Source organism: Misgurnus anguillicaudatus, chromosome 18 (genome assembly GCF_027580225.2).
Source record: "Misgurnus anguillicaudatus chromosome 18, ASM2758022v2, whole genome shotgun sequence".
In the NCBI taxonomy this organism is placed as follows: Eukaryota; Metazoa; Chordata; class Actinopteri; order Cypriniformes; family Cobitidae; genus Misgurnus; species Misgurnus anguillicaudatus.
The window spans coordinates 22,291,821-22,307,912 of record NC_073354.2 but is presented as its reverse complement, the minus strand read 5'-3'; the positions used below and the strand labels follow the sequence as shown (position 1 = coordinate 22,307,912).

The 16,092-nt window shown below is 37.7% G+C and overlaps 1 protein-coding gene across 4 annotated transcripts in view; it reads left to right on the top strand.

Annotated features, from left to right (window-relative positions):
• The window catches only part of ryr3 (ryanodine receptor 3), a 107,800-nt gene that overhangs the window by 44,003 nt on the left and 47,705 nt on the right, over window positions 1-16,092 (top strand). For all 4 annotated transcript variants that reach the window (XM_073856074.1, XM_073856072.1, XM_073856073.1 and 1 more), the window contains 21 exons: window positions 99-232; window positions 324-565; window positions 1,174-1,366; window positions 2,652-2,868; window positions 2,994-3,098; window positions 4,993-5,097; window positions 5,425-5,507; window positions 5,701-5,860; window positions 6,017-6,161; window positions 6,451-6,656; window positions 7,061-7,235; window positions 7,503-7,711; window positions 9,035-9,259; window positions 9,841-10,001; window positions 10,111-10,270; window positions 11,364-11,450; window positions 11,790-12,016; window positions 12,662-13,481; window positions 13,610-13,810; window positions 14,903-15,005; window positions 15,489-15,623. In XM_073856074.1, the coding sequence (XP_073712175.1) occupies window positions 99-232; window positions 324-565; window positions 1,174-1,366; window positions 2,652-2,868; window positions 2,994-3,098; window positions 4,993-5,097; window positions 5,425-5,507; window positions 5,701-5,860; window positions 6,017-6,161; window positions 6,451-6,656; window positions 7,061-7,235; window positions 7,503-7,711; window positions 9,035-9,259; window positions 9,841-10,001; window positions 10,111-10,270; window positions 11,364-11,450; window positions 11,790-12,016; window positions 12,662-13,481; window positions 13,610-13,810; window positions 14,903-15,005; window positions 15,489-15,623 (4,093 nt within the window). The remainder of the gene's footprint in view (window positions 1-98; window positions 233-323; window positions 566-1,173; window positions 1,367-2,651; window positions 2,869-2,993; window positions 3,099-4,992; window positions 5,098-5,424; window positions 5,508-5,700; window positions 5,861-6,016; window positions 6,162-6,450; window positions 6,657-7,060; window positions 7,236-7,502; window positions 7,712-9,034; window positions 9,260-9,840; window positions 10,002-10,110; window positions 10,271-11,363; window positions 11,451-11,789; window positions 12,017-12,661; window positions 13,482-13,609; window positions 13,811-14,902; window positions 15,006-15,488; window positions 15,624-16,092) is intronic.

The window sequence follows — 16,092 nt, the reverse complement described above, 5'->3', positions numbered from 1 at the left end:
TGCTATTTTACATTTTGAAAAAAAAAAACATAATTCTGTATGATTTAAGAGTATGCATGTCTAAAATGTTCTTGGTTTGCCATAATAATCTCTTGCAGATTCTAGACGTTCTGTGTTCCCTTTGTGTCTGCAATGGTGTTGCTGTAAGAGCCAATCAGAATTTCATCTGTGACCACCTGCTTCCCAAGAGAGACCTGCTGCTCCAGACACGACTGGTCAATGATGTTCAAAGGTAGAAATAACAACTGTCACAATTCTATCCTGTTCATATTTAAGTACATCATGAAGCATTTCTGTACATTTATCTCTGTGTTTGTTCAAAGTATGAGACCCAATATCTTCCTGGGCATGAGTGAGGGGTCAGCACAGTATAAGAAATGGTACTATGAACTGATCATTGATCAAGTAGACCACTATGTGACCAGTGAGCCCACCCACCTTCGTGTCGGCTGGGCCACCACCAGAGGCTATGCCCCTTATCCCGGGGGTGGAGAGGGCTGGGGAGGAAATGGTGTGGGGGATGACCTCTACTCATACAGTTTTGATGGGCTACATCTGTGGTCAGGTACGCACATGGCTGTGGGAGGCTGGGTATAATGTTGACCTTATAATATATTTTTTAAAGGAAAACACCACAGTTTTTCAATATGTTCTTACCTCAACTTAGACTAATTAATACATACCTATCTTTTTTCAATGTGTGGACTTTTAATCTTTGTACAGCACCTTGTGAATGTGTTAGCATTTAGCCTAGCCCCATTCATTCCTATGGCTCCAAACAGGAATGAATTTAGAAGCCACCAAACACTTCCATGTTTTCCCTTTTAAAGACATTTAATGTTACATGAGTAGTTACATGAGTAAGTATGGTGGCACAAAAAACTTTAGTTTGGAGCTATAGGAATGAATGTGGCTAGGCTAAATGCTAACACATTTACGAAGCGCTGTACAAAGATTAAAAGTGCACGCATTGGAAAAAGATAGGTATGTATTAATTCATCTAAGTTGAGGTAAGAACATAGTTAAATATTGAAAAACGGTGGTGTTTTCCTTTAAGTTCTGTTTCATTCTATTGACAAATTGTTCAATGTTAAAGAGTGGTGGCTAACACCTGCTGTTAGCCAAGTTTTTTTTACATAGTTTATACAATGTTGTCAATTTCATTACTGACAGGACGAATCCCAAGAGCCGTGGCCTCGGTTAACCAGCACTTGCTGAACTCAGATGACGTGGTGAGCTGTTGTCTAGATCTCGGAGCCCCTAGTATGTCTTTCCGAATTAACGGCCAGCCAGTACAAGGCATGTTTGAAGACTTCAACTTAGATGGCTTCTTCTTTCCTGTCGTCAGTTTTTCAGCAGGGGTCAAGTAAGTTTCTCAATGCTTGACAACTCCGTCAGGCAAAGGTCAAGTTTAACATAGAGAGCAAGGATGAATAATTATAAAGAGGTTGGGTATTTTAGGTATGCTTAGTACATTGCTAGCTAGGTTTGGATTTTAAAAATACTATTAAAGATCAAATCCTTAACAACAGTGTAAAACACTGTAAAAAGTGGGTATATACACTCACCTAAAGGATTATTAGGAACACCATACTAATACTGTGTTTGACCTTCTTTCGCCTTCAGAACTGCCTTAATTCTACGTGGCATTGATTCAGGTGCTGAAAGAATTCTTTAGAAATGTTGGCCCATATTGATAGGATAACAGAAATCGAGACTCATCAGACCAAGCAACATTTTTCCAGTCTTCAACTGTCCAATTTTGATGGTACCCGGTGTGGTCTTCTGCTGTTGTAGCCTATCCGCCTCAAGGTTGTGCGTGTTGCGGCTTCACAAATGCTTTGCTGCATACCTCGGTTGTAGCGAGTTGTTATTTCAGTCAAAGTTGCTCTTCTATCAGTTTGAATCAGTTGGCCCATTCTCCTCTGACCTCTAGCATTAACAAGGCATTTTCGCCCACAGGACTTTTCACACCATTCTTTGTAAACCCTAGAAATGGTTGTGCATGAAAATCCCAGTAACTGAGCAGATTGTGAAATACTCAGACTGGGCCGTCTGGCACCAACAACCATGCCACGCTCAAAATTGCTTAAATCACCTTTCTTTCCCATTCTGACATTCAGTTTGGAGTTCAGGAGATTGTCTTGACCAGGACCACACCCTAAATGCATTGAAGCAACTGCCATGTGATTGGGTGTTTATATAATTGCATTAATGAGAAATTGAACAGATGTTCCTAATAATAATAATCTTCTAGGTGAGTGTATTTGTTACTTAAAAAAGTAATTTCTATCTGCTCTAACCTAAATACTGCTCAAGTTGATTGTCATATTTATTATTATTTTTACTTCAGCCAAGTTAATCAGGAGTTAACTAGATTTATGCATGTGTTTTCATAATTGTATACTAAAAATGTAATAAAATAATTTTTAGGGGGTAATGTTGTGTGGCAACCCCTTCTTTGTAGCTATCCCAAAGCACCTTTTGTTCAATAAACAAAGAAAGGTCATTACTCACTTGACTACTCATCCAACTCCAAACCAACTCTGTTTGATCCAGTACATTTTGGATAACCCACTGGTGCTTATCAGAGTAATTGATTGAGTTATTGATTATGCTGCTTAGTGCCCACTCCATCTTTTTCCATAAAGGGTTCGATTCCTGTTGGGTGGTCGCCACGGAGACTTCAAATTCCTGCCTCCAGCAGGATACGTACCATGTTATGAAGCCCTCCTCCCCAAAGAAAAGATGCGTGTGGAGCCTGTCAAGGAGTATAAGAGAGATCTGGAAGGAGTTAGAGATCTTCTTGGCACCACAGAGTTCCTTTCCCAGGCTTCTTTCATTCCCGTTCCTGTTGACACCAGTTTGGTAAGATTTTGTGACTTTAATGATCTTCTCCATAATTTACCTCATTATCTAGTTTGACTATGAACTCCATACATTCTTCTTAGAATGTAAAATGAAAATATGAATTCATTTTCATTGTGATCCAGATCGTCCTGCCTCCACATCTTGAAACCGTGAGAGACAAGTTAGCCGAGAACATCCATGAGCTGTGGGGCATGAACAAAATAGAGCTCGGGTGGACGTATGGCAAGGTACGAAAACCTTTTTGATAGAGGTCACTCTCCTAAATACTACAATTAAAACTCCTCAGCAGATGTAAGAACATTGCTGTATGGCACATTTTGTAAACTCTGATATCAGGATGATTTCTGCTGTGCTAGTTTAACTAGGAACCCGGAGGAAGATAATGGAAAATGTCAACCTGAATTGAGAGTCCTTGACTGCAGTACAAATGAATATTTAAGCATCTGAGCACAAAAGCGGTGGATGCAGATTTCATTTATAGATAGTAATGTCAGATGAGAAAGAAAGACAGTGGTTTTTTTAGTCCTTTCACTGTTTATCACAGGAGAGCGACTCTCTCACAGAAATTCAGTGAAAGAAAACACAATGTTAGAGCTTTGCCGTATTAAGGCAATCTTAATGAGCAGCATGCCATCCAAGAGCGTGCCAGACAAAATTAATTATGGTTCAGCACTGCCATTACTCTAGAGGCCAGATCTTATAATTTATTATGAATAAATATTTCAGAGCTTCAGCTGTTCCTGGATTAATCCGATGTTAATAACTTTATTGGTTCAAAATCAGCAGGGTGGGCTTGCTGAATAAAAAGTGGTCTTACGTTGCCAGATCTTTTATTAATTGGTGTAAAGTCTTCATTATGCAGCCTATTCACATTTGTTTATGTGCGTTTGTACATTTGGCATACAATTTTTATCCCAAGCAACTTACAGTGCATTCAAGCTATCAATGTTTGTTCCCTGGGGACCGAACCCATGACCTTATTCACGTCCCACTTTGACCAACCACAAAGCAAAATATATAATATATTTTTTTATAGGTGTGTAGTTTTTATATAAATTGTATATTTGATGTTTGTATATTTGATGTTAAAATAATTATTGAACCCTTAAAGGGGCCATGGCTTTTTTAAGATGTCAAATAAATCTTTGGTGTCCCCAGAGCACATATGTGAAGTTTTAGCTCAAAATACCATATAAATAATTAATTATAGCAAAATTACCACTTTGTAGGTGTGTGCAAAAATGTGCCGTTTTGTGTGTCCTTTAAAGTGCAAAAGAGCTGATGAAATTTAAACACTGATCACAATGATGGTGTTTTTTTTTGCAATTAAAACTCTATTGTGCTTTTCTCTGCACTAAATGGCAGTGCTGTAGTTGGATAGTGCAGATTAAGGGGTGGTATTATTATAATAAGAGCTCCTTATGACATCATAAGGAGAGCCAAATTTCAACGACCTATTTTTTCATGTGCTTGTAGAGAATGGTTTACCAAAACAAAGTTACTGGGTTGATCTTTTTCACATTTTCTAGGTTGATAGAAGCACTGGGGACCCAATCATAGAACTTAAACAAGGAAAAAGTCAGATTTTCATGCCATGGCCCCTTTAAAAGTGGATTGTAAACATGACTTTGTTTCCAGGTAGACTGTTAAACAGTGGAAAGCTGCAAAATTCAGCCAGTCAGGATATATAAAAAAAATACTTTTGTGTGCAGAATACATCAGACCGTTTGTTTACAGAGATTGGACAATAGCAGCTTGGCAAGCAGAGCGACACTTTCATCCTGTCACCATTAATCAATCTTAAATGCTTTTGCTTTGCTACTAGAGCTCTGCCACTGGAGGTTATTTTGGATGATTATTAAAGTCACATCACTTTCTCTTTTATATTCATTCATCCAATCACTGTGCTGGTTCTTTATTTAACTTCCTAATTCATTCAATAATCTGAAAATAATTCTTAGTATAGAAGAAACTGATTGAAGAGTATGTTTTTATAATGTAAAGGAGAATGTTTGAATCAGTCTGCAAGCAAATATTGTTTAAATGTTTTAAATTTGTATTTTGTTTTTTTACAAAATTATATATTGTCAAGCTGATTTTGTAAAAATTGCTTTTTTAAAGGTCCGAGATGACAACAAGAGACAACACCCTTGCCTTGTTGACTTCTCTAAATTACCAGAAACTGAAAAGAATTACAACCTGCAAATGTCAACAGAAACTTTGAAGTAAGTTTATCACATGATATAGATCTGCATTTTAATTGTGTAAAGGTTGTAGTCTGTAGTTTGGTCTATGCTTATTAAAATGTTTACGATAAGTGACTGTGTGCCAGTAAATATTTATAGACCGTAGCTGTAAATTAATTTCATTTCACAGTCTATCGGCTCAGCATCTAAATAAATTTAGATCAGAGCAGTAGCCAACTTTTTCAGATGTTAAACAGATTAATTTCTTTTTAATAAATATTATGCTGCATAACTTGTCCTTGAGACTTTCATTTGGACATTTGCATCTTTAAAAAAATTGCTTGTATTGTTTTGTCTCTCTTTTAAGACCTTGCTTGCATTGGGCTGTCATGTTGCCCAAGTTAATTTAAATGCTGAAGAAGACCTAAAAAAGCTCAAACTCCCCAAGAAGTAAACCAGCACATATATTACACACCAATTAAAATATACATTTATCTATCTTCTATCTATGTCTGTCTGTCTGTCTCTTAAATTGTATGTTTAAACAAAGCCTATATGAATGACACATGTTAGTAGTTTTAACATGGATATTTAGGCAGTATGAGTTCTTGTTGTAATCACTTTGGTGTTTGTTTTATTATAGCTACGTGATGACAAATGGGTATAAACCTACACCACTGGATCTTTCTGAAGTAAAACTAACAGCCGGTCAGGAAGTTCTAGTTGATAAACTGGCAGAAAATGCGCATAATGTTTGGGCTAAAGATCGCATTAAACAAGGCTGGACCTATGGTATTCAGCAGGTATCACTTTTCTATTCATCATTGATTAAATTTACATTGTATATGTCTGTTTACCTAAGGTATGTCAATAGAAATGTATTTTTCAAATAAAGTGATCTTTCAAACATAAATTTGCTAGCCTTTTCTAATCTTTTTTCTGTTGCCTTGTATTGAAAGGATTTGAAAAATCGGCGTAATCCACGGCTGGTGCCATATGCTTTTTTAGATGAACGGACTAAGAAATCAAACAGAGACAGCCTCCGGGAGGCTATCCGAACTTTGGTTGGATACGGATATTACATAGACCCACCCGATCAAGAGAGTGAGTCTTAACACAGCAAAAAATAATAAAACAAATCTTCCCTTGCAGATACAAGATCATCTCTTTAAGATGTGTCATATCTTTCTGATTTCATGATGATTTCTGCCATGTTAGTTTAACTACAGGCGGAAACAGGAGGAAGATTTTCCAGTAAAATATCTGAAATAAATATATTTCCTTAGATCTATTAAAAGGTGTATGCTTAATCCGCAATGGGATTTTTATTTTTGTCATGGTTTAAGGGTGTTTCTCTTTCTCTTGCTTAATAGTACATTATCTTCCTTTATAGCGGCACACAAACTAGAGAATGAGGGCATTGAGTCTGTCCGTCTGTTTCGTGTGGAAAAGACATATGCCGTGAAGACAGGAAAGTGGTACTTTGAGTTTGAGGCTTTGACTGGAGGTGACATGAAAGTAGGATGGGCCCGGCCTGGCTGCAGACCTGATATAGAACTGGGAGCCGATGATCAGGCTTTTGTCTTTGATGGCTACAGGGTGAGTATCTGACATTTTTACATTACTCTGTTTCATGTTTGATAACAGTAGTACAAGAAGATATTAAAGACATGGGTGCATCAAAGGAAGGAAGTACATCTGACCTTTTGTAACAATTTGCTTACATTTGATTAGAGACCTATTAGAGGTGCCGACTTGTTTTTCAAAATGCCATGGCTTTTTGTCTCTCTTTTCCTAAAATTTAATAAAATCACAGATGCTTAATGTGGTATATCACTGTTGGAACCCACTGTAGGCTTATCTTAAAGTGAAACAAAATAGTTATTTTATGACTGCATACCATTCTCCACCTGCTAATAAAAAACAAACTGCATACTGCATGACTGGTAAAATGAAGAAACATCTTTTTAATTGTTTTGTTTTAATCCATGAATGGCTCCCAGGGCCGCCGTGTGCATATGGGCAGTCATTTCTTCGGTAGGAACTGGAATAAAGGAGATGTGGTGGGCTGCATGATCAACATGGAGGACAAGTCCATGATATTCACCCTAAACGGAGAGATCCTGATCACCAACAAGGGCTCTGAGCTCTGTTTTGCTGACTTTGAAACGGAAGATGGTAAAGACATTAAATAAATGTTAAAACAACACATCTTGTGTCTAGTTAAGGACAACACATTTAACATTATGTTTTAACACATTTTATTTGAACACAAAATCAACTCAGAATGACACATAATGTGTTAAATAACATAACACAAAACAATGTGCTAAAAATTAACACTTCCTTTCTTAGAGTAAAGATACTTACAGTAAATGGGCATAAAATTAATTAGAGTCATCGTGACCTCTTTGAAACATGCTGACAAACTGACTTCCCCCACAGGGTTCATCCCAGTATGCAGCCTAGGACTTTCTCAAATTGGCCGAATGAACTTGGGAAAGGACGCTAGTACTTTTAAGTACTACACTATGTGTGGACTTCAGGAGGGCTTTGAACCTTTCGCCGTAAACATGAATCGAGAGGTCACCATGTGGTTCAGCAAACGCCTGCCTACATTTGTTAATGTGCCAGAGGAGCACCCCCATATTGAGGTATAGTTCAAAGTTACACATTATGGCTGTATGATTAATCGCACCCTATGAAGGCATTATGAAGTCCAATGACAGTTCATGTAAATATAGACCTTTTGCGTGTTTGCAAACAGAGATGACGTTTTTTGTGGGCGGAGCCCAACTGGTGGCAGAAAGTGACAGCTCCGAACTAGGGGTGTAAAGTGTTTTAGCATTAAACTGTGATTTTTTATTGATACGGTGTTCTGTCACAGTCTGTCTCCCCTATATTTCTCTTAAGTGTAATGTTTCTTATAACGTTTTCACCAAGTTACGTTTATTTTTAAAATAAATGAAAAGTTTAAATGGCTTGGCTACTGATATGTGTGCATGTATGTAATGTATATCTATTGTTCTTTATTGGTAAATCAATTATTTTTAAAGTATGAATCGCTGAGGTACTTATAAGAGCAATACTATCATGTATTGTGTATAATATCATTTATTAAATATTTGATCATTTCCTGTTTTCAATTTCTTCCTTATTTTTTTAGCCTACGTGTTTGTTCTAAAACTATTGTTTACATACAAATTAATTTGTATAGGCCTGTTTATATATTATTAACACTTTACATTGTGTGTGTGTGTGTGTGTGTGTGCTATGTTTATATATTTATTAGTAAACATCATAATTTAGAACAAACAGGAAGAAGACATAGGCTAAGATAGAAGGTAAAAAGAAGTAATAGAAAACAAAAAAAAATGAAAACTTTAATAAATGGTAATATTATTGATATTATGAACTCATTCAAATCTTTAATCTTTCTAAATAAATTGTAAACGTAACGTAATAAAAACGCTATTAGAGACACACAGAGGGATCAGACTTCGACAGAACACCGAATATCTTCTCTAATTATTTTCTATTAAAATTATTAAAACATTTTCAAATGATTTCATCACTCCAGTCTGTCCGGTTGAGAGCTTATTGCAACCATAAACACCTACGTTTCTTTTAAAATGGTGTCTTCGACGACGGTATACTATAAAAATGAAGGTCATCTATTTTGGCATTCCTATTCTGACACTCAACAGCACAACAAGACATTTTCTAGTGAGTTATATTGTTCGTTTCACTCGTGTCACATTCATTTCCACTGTTTTTCTGCCACCACATTGCACGCGTGACGTTACTGTGACGTCGACTCGCAAAAGGTCTATTATTGTAAAGCTACAGTATAAGTCTGTAAAGAGTCTCAGTCACTACCGTATAGTCAATATAGGCTGTTTTGTAGAATTAATTGTAGTGCGTCTAGATGTTTTTTCATTGTGTGCTGTTTTTTATTGGTTCACTTTTATGTTTAGGTTACTAGAATAGATGGCACTGTGGACACTCCTCCATGTCTAAAGGTGACGCATAAGACGTTCGGCACCCAGACGAGCAATGATGACATGATCTCTTGTCGTCTGAGCATGCCTGTTCAGTTCCATCCTGGTCCTCGGAAAATCTCTGATTTCAATGAGGTGATCGCTGAAGACCAAAAACCCAAGGTCGATGGAGGAAATATTGATTACGGCAGCATTACAAAGGTAAAAGAAAGTACACTTTACTGAAGTAATGAAGTACATGAGTATTGTTCTTTGTAAAGCTAACTTTAATGCTGAACGCTGGCACCAGCCTTAATAGAGTACTTTACTCCAAAATAAAAATTTTGAAAAATGTACCCAGCCTTATGCTTTTCCAAAACTCTTGTGTTAATTTTGACCCTGATGTCGGGTCAGTCAGTCAGTCAGTAACACTTCTTTTGTGTTCCATTCTCCATTAGAGCAGTGGTTCTCAAATTTTTTGGCATGCAGCCCACCTTATGTGGGTGCATCCCCGCCGCCCCCCAAAGAAACAAACTCTCAAAATCTCAAACTTAAATACTTACAATTCAGTATACAGTACAGGTACAATGTAGTGCTGTTGGTTAGTAGCCTTATTTACTTCTTTAGAGTCAATTAATGTATTTTTATATAATGTCATAAAACTAATGGCCCACCACCCAGTTTGAATACCATTTTAAGGGATTAAATGATGAGAAGTGTGTTCATTTTAGGATGAACTATAACTTTAAGTTCACACCAACTCTTATCAGTGTTTATCCTCTTTACATGGTTTTGTTACAAAGTACTACTACTCTGTGAAAGTGTTTGCTGGACAGGACCCAGCATCAGTGTGGGTAGGCTGGGTAACGCCAGACTATCATTACTACAGCAAACACTTCAGCCTCAATGATGTTCGAACTGTGACCGTGACACTGGGCGACGAACGTGGACGTGTTCACGAGAGGTCCCGTACAACATATTACATAATTTTCCTTTTTAAATAATCAACTTTATATATTTTTACTCTGTATTTATTTACTTTCTTGTCTCTTTTTCTGTATGTCCTCATTCAGTGTGAGGAGAAGTAACTGTTACATGGTGTGTGCCGGTGACTTTGCCACTGGCTCCACAGGCCGTAGTAACACTGATCTGGAGATCGGCTGCTTCATAGATCTGTCCTCAGGCCTGGTCTTATTTTTTGCAAATGGCAGGGAGCTGCCTATTGCATATCAGGTAATCTCACCTCTTAACCTTTAATAAAAAAATCCATTTCAGCTATAACACTATCTTTTGACATGGTATCTTTTTAGTGTTTGACTTTAAAGTCAGGTTAATAAACACTTTCCGGAGAGCATTCACTACCAATAATGATATGTCAAAGTTATCATCATTTGAAGCTCTGTGCTGACTTTACGATAGTTTCCTTGAGGCCTAGATTTTGAATAATTCCAGAATCATACTAAAAGCATAACAAGTACTGTATTTTAGAAGCATATTATGTCCAAGCAAACTAGATTTCGGTACATCAATCCTAAACACTTGTATGTCCAAACTAACCAAATAAGCTACAGGGTTCCCACGGGTCCTTAAAATCTGGGGGGGTTCAAGGCCCTGGGAAGTTTTTGAAAATATACATGCATAGATACAGGTCATTGAAAGTTCTTGAATGGTTTCCTGGGGGAAAATAAATCCATATTATTTCCTGTGTAGTGTAGGAAAATATCATACAATTTCTAGCCTTTTAAGCACACATGCTAAAATGTTTGCTTTAAATGCTTATATCTTCTGTATGTTGATTCATACCAAAATGCTTTTTGCATAGTTGTGTTTGACACACAAAAACGTCTCGGGTTACGTATGTAACTGTTGTTTCCTGAGAAGGGAACGAGACGCTGCGTCTCCCTTGCCATACTTCCTGCGTCCCTGTAACGCCGTCTTTGGCAATATTTCAGATAGCGATATACTTCCTGGCTCCCGCGTCACCCTGTCTTTGTCGTTAAGCCACACCATTGGTTGAATTTGATATACACATTCAGACACACTTACCCCTGGAGGCGTCCCCAAAGTGTCACCGCAGTGACACAGCGCAAGTTCCCTCGAAAGGGAACTGTAACAATGTATCTTAAAAGGTAACACGATGTAATCTTGCTCTGTCTTGAAATGTGTCCCCACATTTTGAATTCCTTGAATTTGAGGGTATTGGACCCGGAAAGTCCTTGAAATGTTCTTGAATTTGAAGTTAACTAAGGTGTGGGAACCCTGAAGCTACAAAGCTTCTTATCCGAATAGATTTAAACTTTGTATGCTTTACTCTACCTTCTCTTAGGTTGAACCTAACACAAAACTATTCCCTGCTGTATTTGTTCGACCCACAAGTCCAAATCTGTTCCAGTTTGAGTTTCCCAAAATCCCAGTAAGTCTCTTTCTTTAATTATTTTGGGGCAATTTTCTAGACAGGGCTTATCCTACCCCCAGACTAAAATGCATGTTTGAGCTGCCTTAGTTTAAAAACATCTTTCCCTGACATATCTTAACATATATTAGTGCCTTTATTTTGTCTCAGTATGCATACCAGCAGTATTGTTTTTTGTAAGGTATGTTTGTAAAAACGACTTTAATGTCCTAAAATAACTACCTGTAAGGTCTAGTCCTGGATTAACCTAAACCCTGTCTGGGAACTGACCCCTAAAAGTTCAACGTAAGTCCACACAGTTTATTTCACTGACCATGATCTACATTAATACACGAACAGGACGCAATGCCCTTGTCATCAGCCATCTTCAAGAGTTTACGAAGTGACCCAGAGCCCCAGTGCCCCCCACGGCTGAATGTGCAGACCATTGTGTCTGTGCTGTGGAGCAGAATGCCCAACACCTTTCTGTCTGTGGAGACAGCCCGGGTGAGCGAGAGACATGGCTGGGTAGTGCAGTGTCTGGAGCCTCTACAGATGATGGCCGTGTATATTCCCGAGGAGAACAGGTGATGCTTACTACTCACTAACACAGATGACTGCATGCATTCAACAGCTGTGTCCCAATTCGAAGGCTGGATCCTTTGAATGAAACGCGGGATAGCCTAGGCTGTTAAAGATCCATTCAGATTCCTCTGGGTTAGGAAAATATTATTAAATGCAGTGGTGGCTCGTGACTGCTCATCCAAGGGACGCTAATTCAAAATATGTGTTTGTTTGCATCATGTAAACCATGTGCATCTCGTGTTTTGTCAAAATAAGTGCCTGCTGCACACACGTCAAACCATTTATGATAAAAGAGACGCTCACGTTCACAAAATACACACAAGACATTCCCTTTACAGTAAACTCTGATTACGCATGAGATTATGCGAGTATCTGGCAAACGCGAGCGTCTCTTTTATCATAAACCCTTTAGACGCGTCTGCAGCAGGCACTTATTTTGACTAGACACGTGATGCACATAGGATTACTCGTTGCGCAGAACACATATTTTGAAATTACAAACCACACACCGGGCTACATACATGTAGTGACGAACTTCTCATCGAGCACCCTCAAAAAAGAAGTCACTGGCCGCTACTGATTAAATGAAATAAGACCCTGACTTAAAGCCTTCCTTTAAGAACACCTTCCATTTATCATGCTTATAGGTGTTTAGACATCATGGAGTTGTCCGAAAACGAAGATCTCCGCCAGTTCCACTATCACACATTAAAACTGTACTGCGCCCTGTGCGCACTGGGCAACGCCCGTGTAGCTCACGCCCTCTGTAGCCATCTTGACCAATCCCAGCTCCTGTACACCATTGACAACCAATACCTGACAGGTCAGCTCCGTGAAGGCTTCTACGACGTTCTGATCAGCATTCACCTGGAGGCAGCTAAAGAGGCCCATCTCATGATGAAAAATGAGTTTATTATTCCCGTGACGGATGAGACGCGCAGCATTCGTCTTTTTTCTGACGACTCCAAGCACCACACTCTCCCTGGAGTGGGTCTGAGCACCTCCATTACTCCTCGCCTCAACTTCACCCCTCCGTGCTTTATTACCACCAAGCGTGAGCAGCGCTTCTTCAACCCACAAGTCCCTCTAGGTATCCTGAAGGAGAAAGCCATCTGCATGCTCACGGAAGCGGTGCACGGCGGAGGTGCCCACATACGAGATCCCGTGGGCGGGAGCGTTGAGTATCAATTTGTGCCGATTCTTAAATTGATTAGTACTCTGCTGATAATGGGGGCGATGACCAGTGAGGAGGTAAAGACCATCTTGCTCCTTGTTGAGCCTAGTGTGTTCGGAGACAGTAAAGAAGAGGAGGAACAGCCAGCGATAGCGGAGCAGGGTGCTGAAAAAGAGGAGGCAAGCAGTAATGAGGAGAAAGCAGTGGAGGCAGGGGAAGAAGAGTGCAAAGAACCTAAGCAACTGCCCAAAGGTCTTTTGGAGAAGAGCTTGCCCGAATCAGTCAAGCGGCAGGTGAGTAAGGACCTCTGGTTTTATCTGGTTTGGCTTGTCTCCAAGTCTAGCAAATATAGTTTTGCTTCTGAAAACTGATTGAACAGACTAACAAATTTTATGTAACTTTTTGTTTGTGTAATGTACAGATGTGTGAGCTACTGCACTATTTCTGTGACTGCGAGCTGAAGCAGCGCATCGAGGCTATCACGGCCTTCTCCGATGATTTTGTGTCTAAGCTGCAGTACAACCAAAAGTTTCGCTACAACGAGCTGATGCTAGCCCTCAACATGTCGGCCGCTGTCACTGCCAAGAAGACTCGAGAGTTTCGCTCACCTCCTCAAGAACAGGTAGACATTTTTAATAGATCCACATTCCTGGACAAACCCATAAATCGTGACTACACTGTCAAAAATGAAGGTACAAAGCTGTCACTGGGGCAGTTTAAAAATGGTAATATGTACCATCTAGGTACAAATATGTATCTTGGAACTGCCAATATGTACCTTTGAAGTACTAATATGCACTTTTTGGGTACAAAGGTGAACCTTTTTGAAAGGGTACTGTCCTAGTGACAACTTTTGTACCTTTATTTTTGAGAGTGAACACAATGCCCACAATGTCCACATTTTTCCAAAGAACAGCATTGATTTATATCAGAATGTAAACTCACCTCCTCAAGAACAGCCCTTAAAGCCCTTAATGTCCAGGAAAGACCTCTGACTACGGCAAATTTTTGAATACATGTTACATCTTTTCAAAATATGTTAGGGTAAATCAAAATGGCTTTTACCCTAAAACTGGGGTCCATTTTATAGTAGAAATAAAAATGACCATGGTCAAGTCAATTGGGATAATTTTTGGATGAACTATTCCCAATCATCATTTGATAGTGTTAGGTCACTTTTCCATGTGCATTGACTGGACCAGCCAGAAAAATATATTATTTAGTTTTGGATGTTTCTGTCTTTCCCATTCCAATAGAAAGCAATGTACCTTTAAATAAAATAGCTGCCCAGAGGGGTTGCCAAATGCCTGCAGACTGAACTGACTTGCTTTAAAAGGTTTTTGGTGTAATCTGATTTGTGCTTAGCACGACTGCAAAACTGGGTTAGGACTTTACCCCCAAATTATTCATATTACTTAATTACACTTCTCTTTCTGTCTGTAAGAAGATTAATCTTCTGTGCCTACTTTTATGCTTTTTAAATAGATCTCACAAAAAACTTTCATTAATAAATAAACTTGACTATATCTGTAACCAGGGCAACAGAAATTTCCAGAACAATGTGACGTGAGTCTGGTAAAAGGTTAGGCTTATAAAATAGATTTCATGACACATCATACTTAAAAAAAATAACCTTTTATTTCCAGGATATTTTTGTGGGAAATTTCTGCTCAAAGTAGCTTAAGTTGCTCATACATTGACTTTTTCCCTGCAGATAAACATGCTGCTGAACTTCAGCGCTGGAGATGACTGCACATGTCCTGAGGATTTACAAGACGAGCTTCAGGGCTTTCATGATGATCTACGACTACACTGTGGTACATACTATATATACATATATACATATACATATACATATATAGACATATATATATATATATATATATACATATACATATACATACATATATATATATATATATATATATATATATATATATATATATATATATATATATATATATATATATATATACATATATATATATATATATATATACATATACATATATATATATATATATATACATATATATATATATATATATATACATATATATACATATATATATATATATATATACATATATATACATATATATACATATATATATATATATATATATATATATATATATATATATATATATATATATATATATATATATATATATATATATATATATCAACCATCCTCTCCAGTCACCTCATACTAGGAAATTAAATGCTTAAAAAAATAATACTCTGTTCTGATTGGTTCATATGAAGAAATGCTAATGGCAGCACAAACAAGGAGAAAGGCATCCCAATGGAAGATGAGGAAGAAGAGCAGGACACATCTCTTAAAGGCCGCCTGATGTCTATCATATATAAGATAAAGGGTCGTCCTCAAAAAACAGAGGAGAAACCTACAGAGAAAGAACAAGCTGCTCCCAGTAAGACTCTTGTTATCATCAGATGCTTTAAGTCTTTTCCATTATAGGTGTCTTTTGTTCTGTTTACTGCAGGGCTTTAAAAAAAAAAAAACACTGTAAAGCCAACTAGATTATTTGTTTTGAACCAAACGTGCTGCTAGACTTTAAGGCGGCATTCTAAAATATATAGGCCAAACTTAGTGTTTAACAACATGATTCAATGCATTTTTTAAAGATATTTATTCAGCATGCTGGGTACAATTCAATTCAATTCAATTTTATTTATATAGCGCTTTTCACAATTTGGTAATTGTATCAAAGCAGATTTACATTAATAGAAGCAGTGAAAAGCACAGAAAATCGACAGATAGCACAACATAATACACGATAGCACAAGCAGCTAAATTTGCTGCAGCTATAAATCAACATTAAAGCGAATGTATTACTAATGTAACGTATAGAAGTTAAGCCCAAGAAGGCTGCCTCCCCG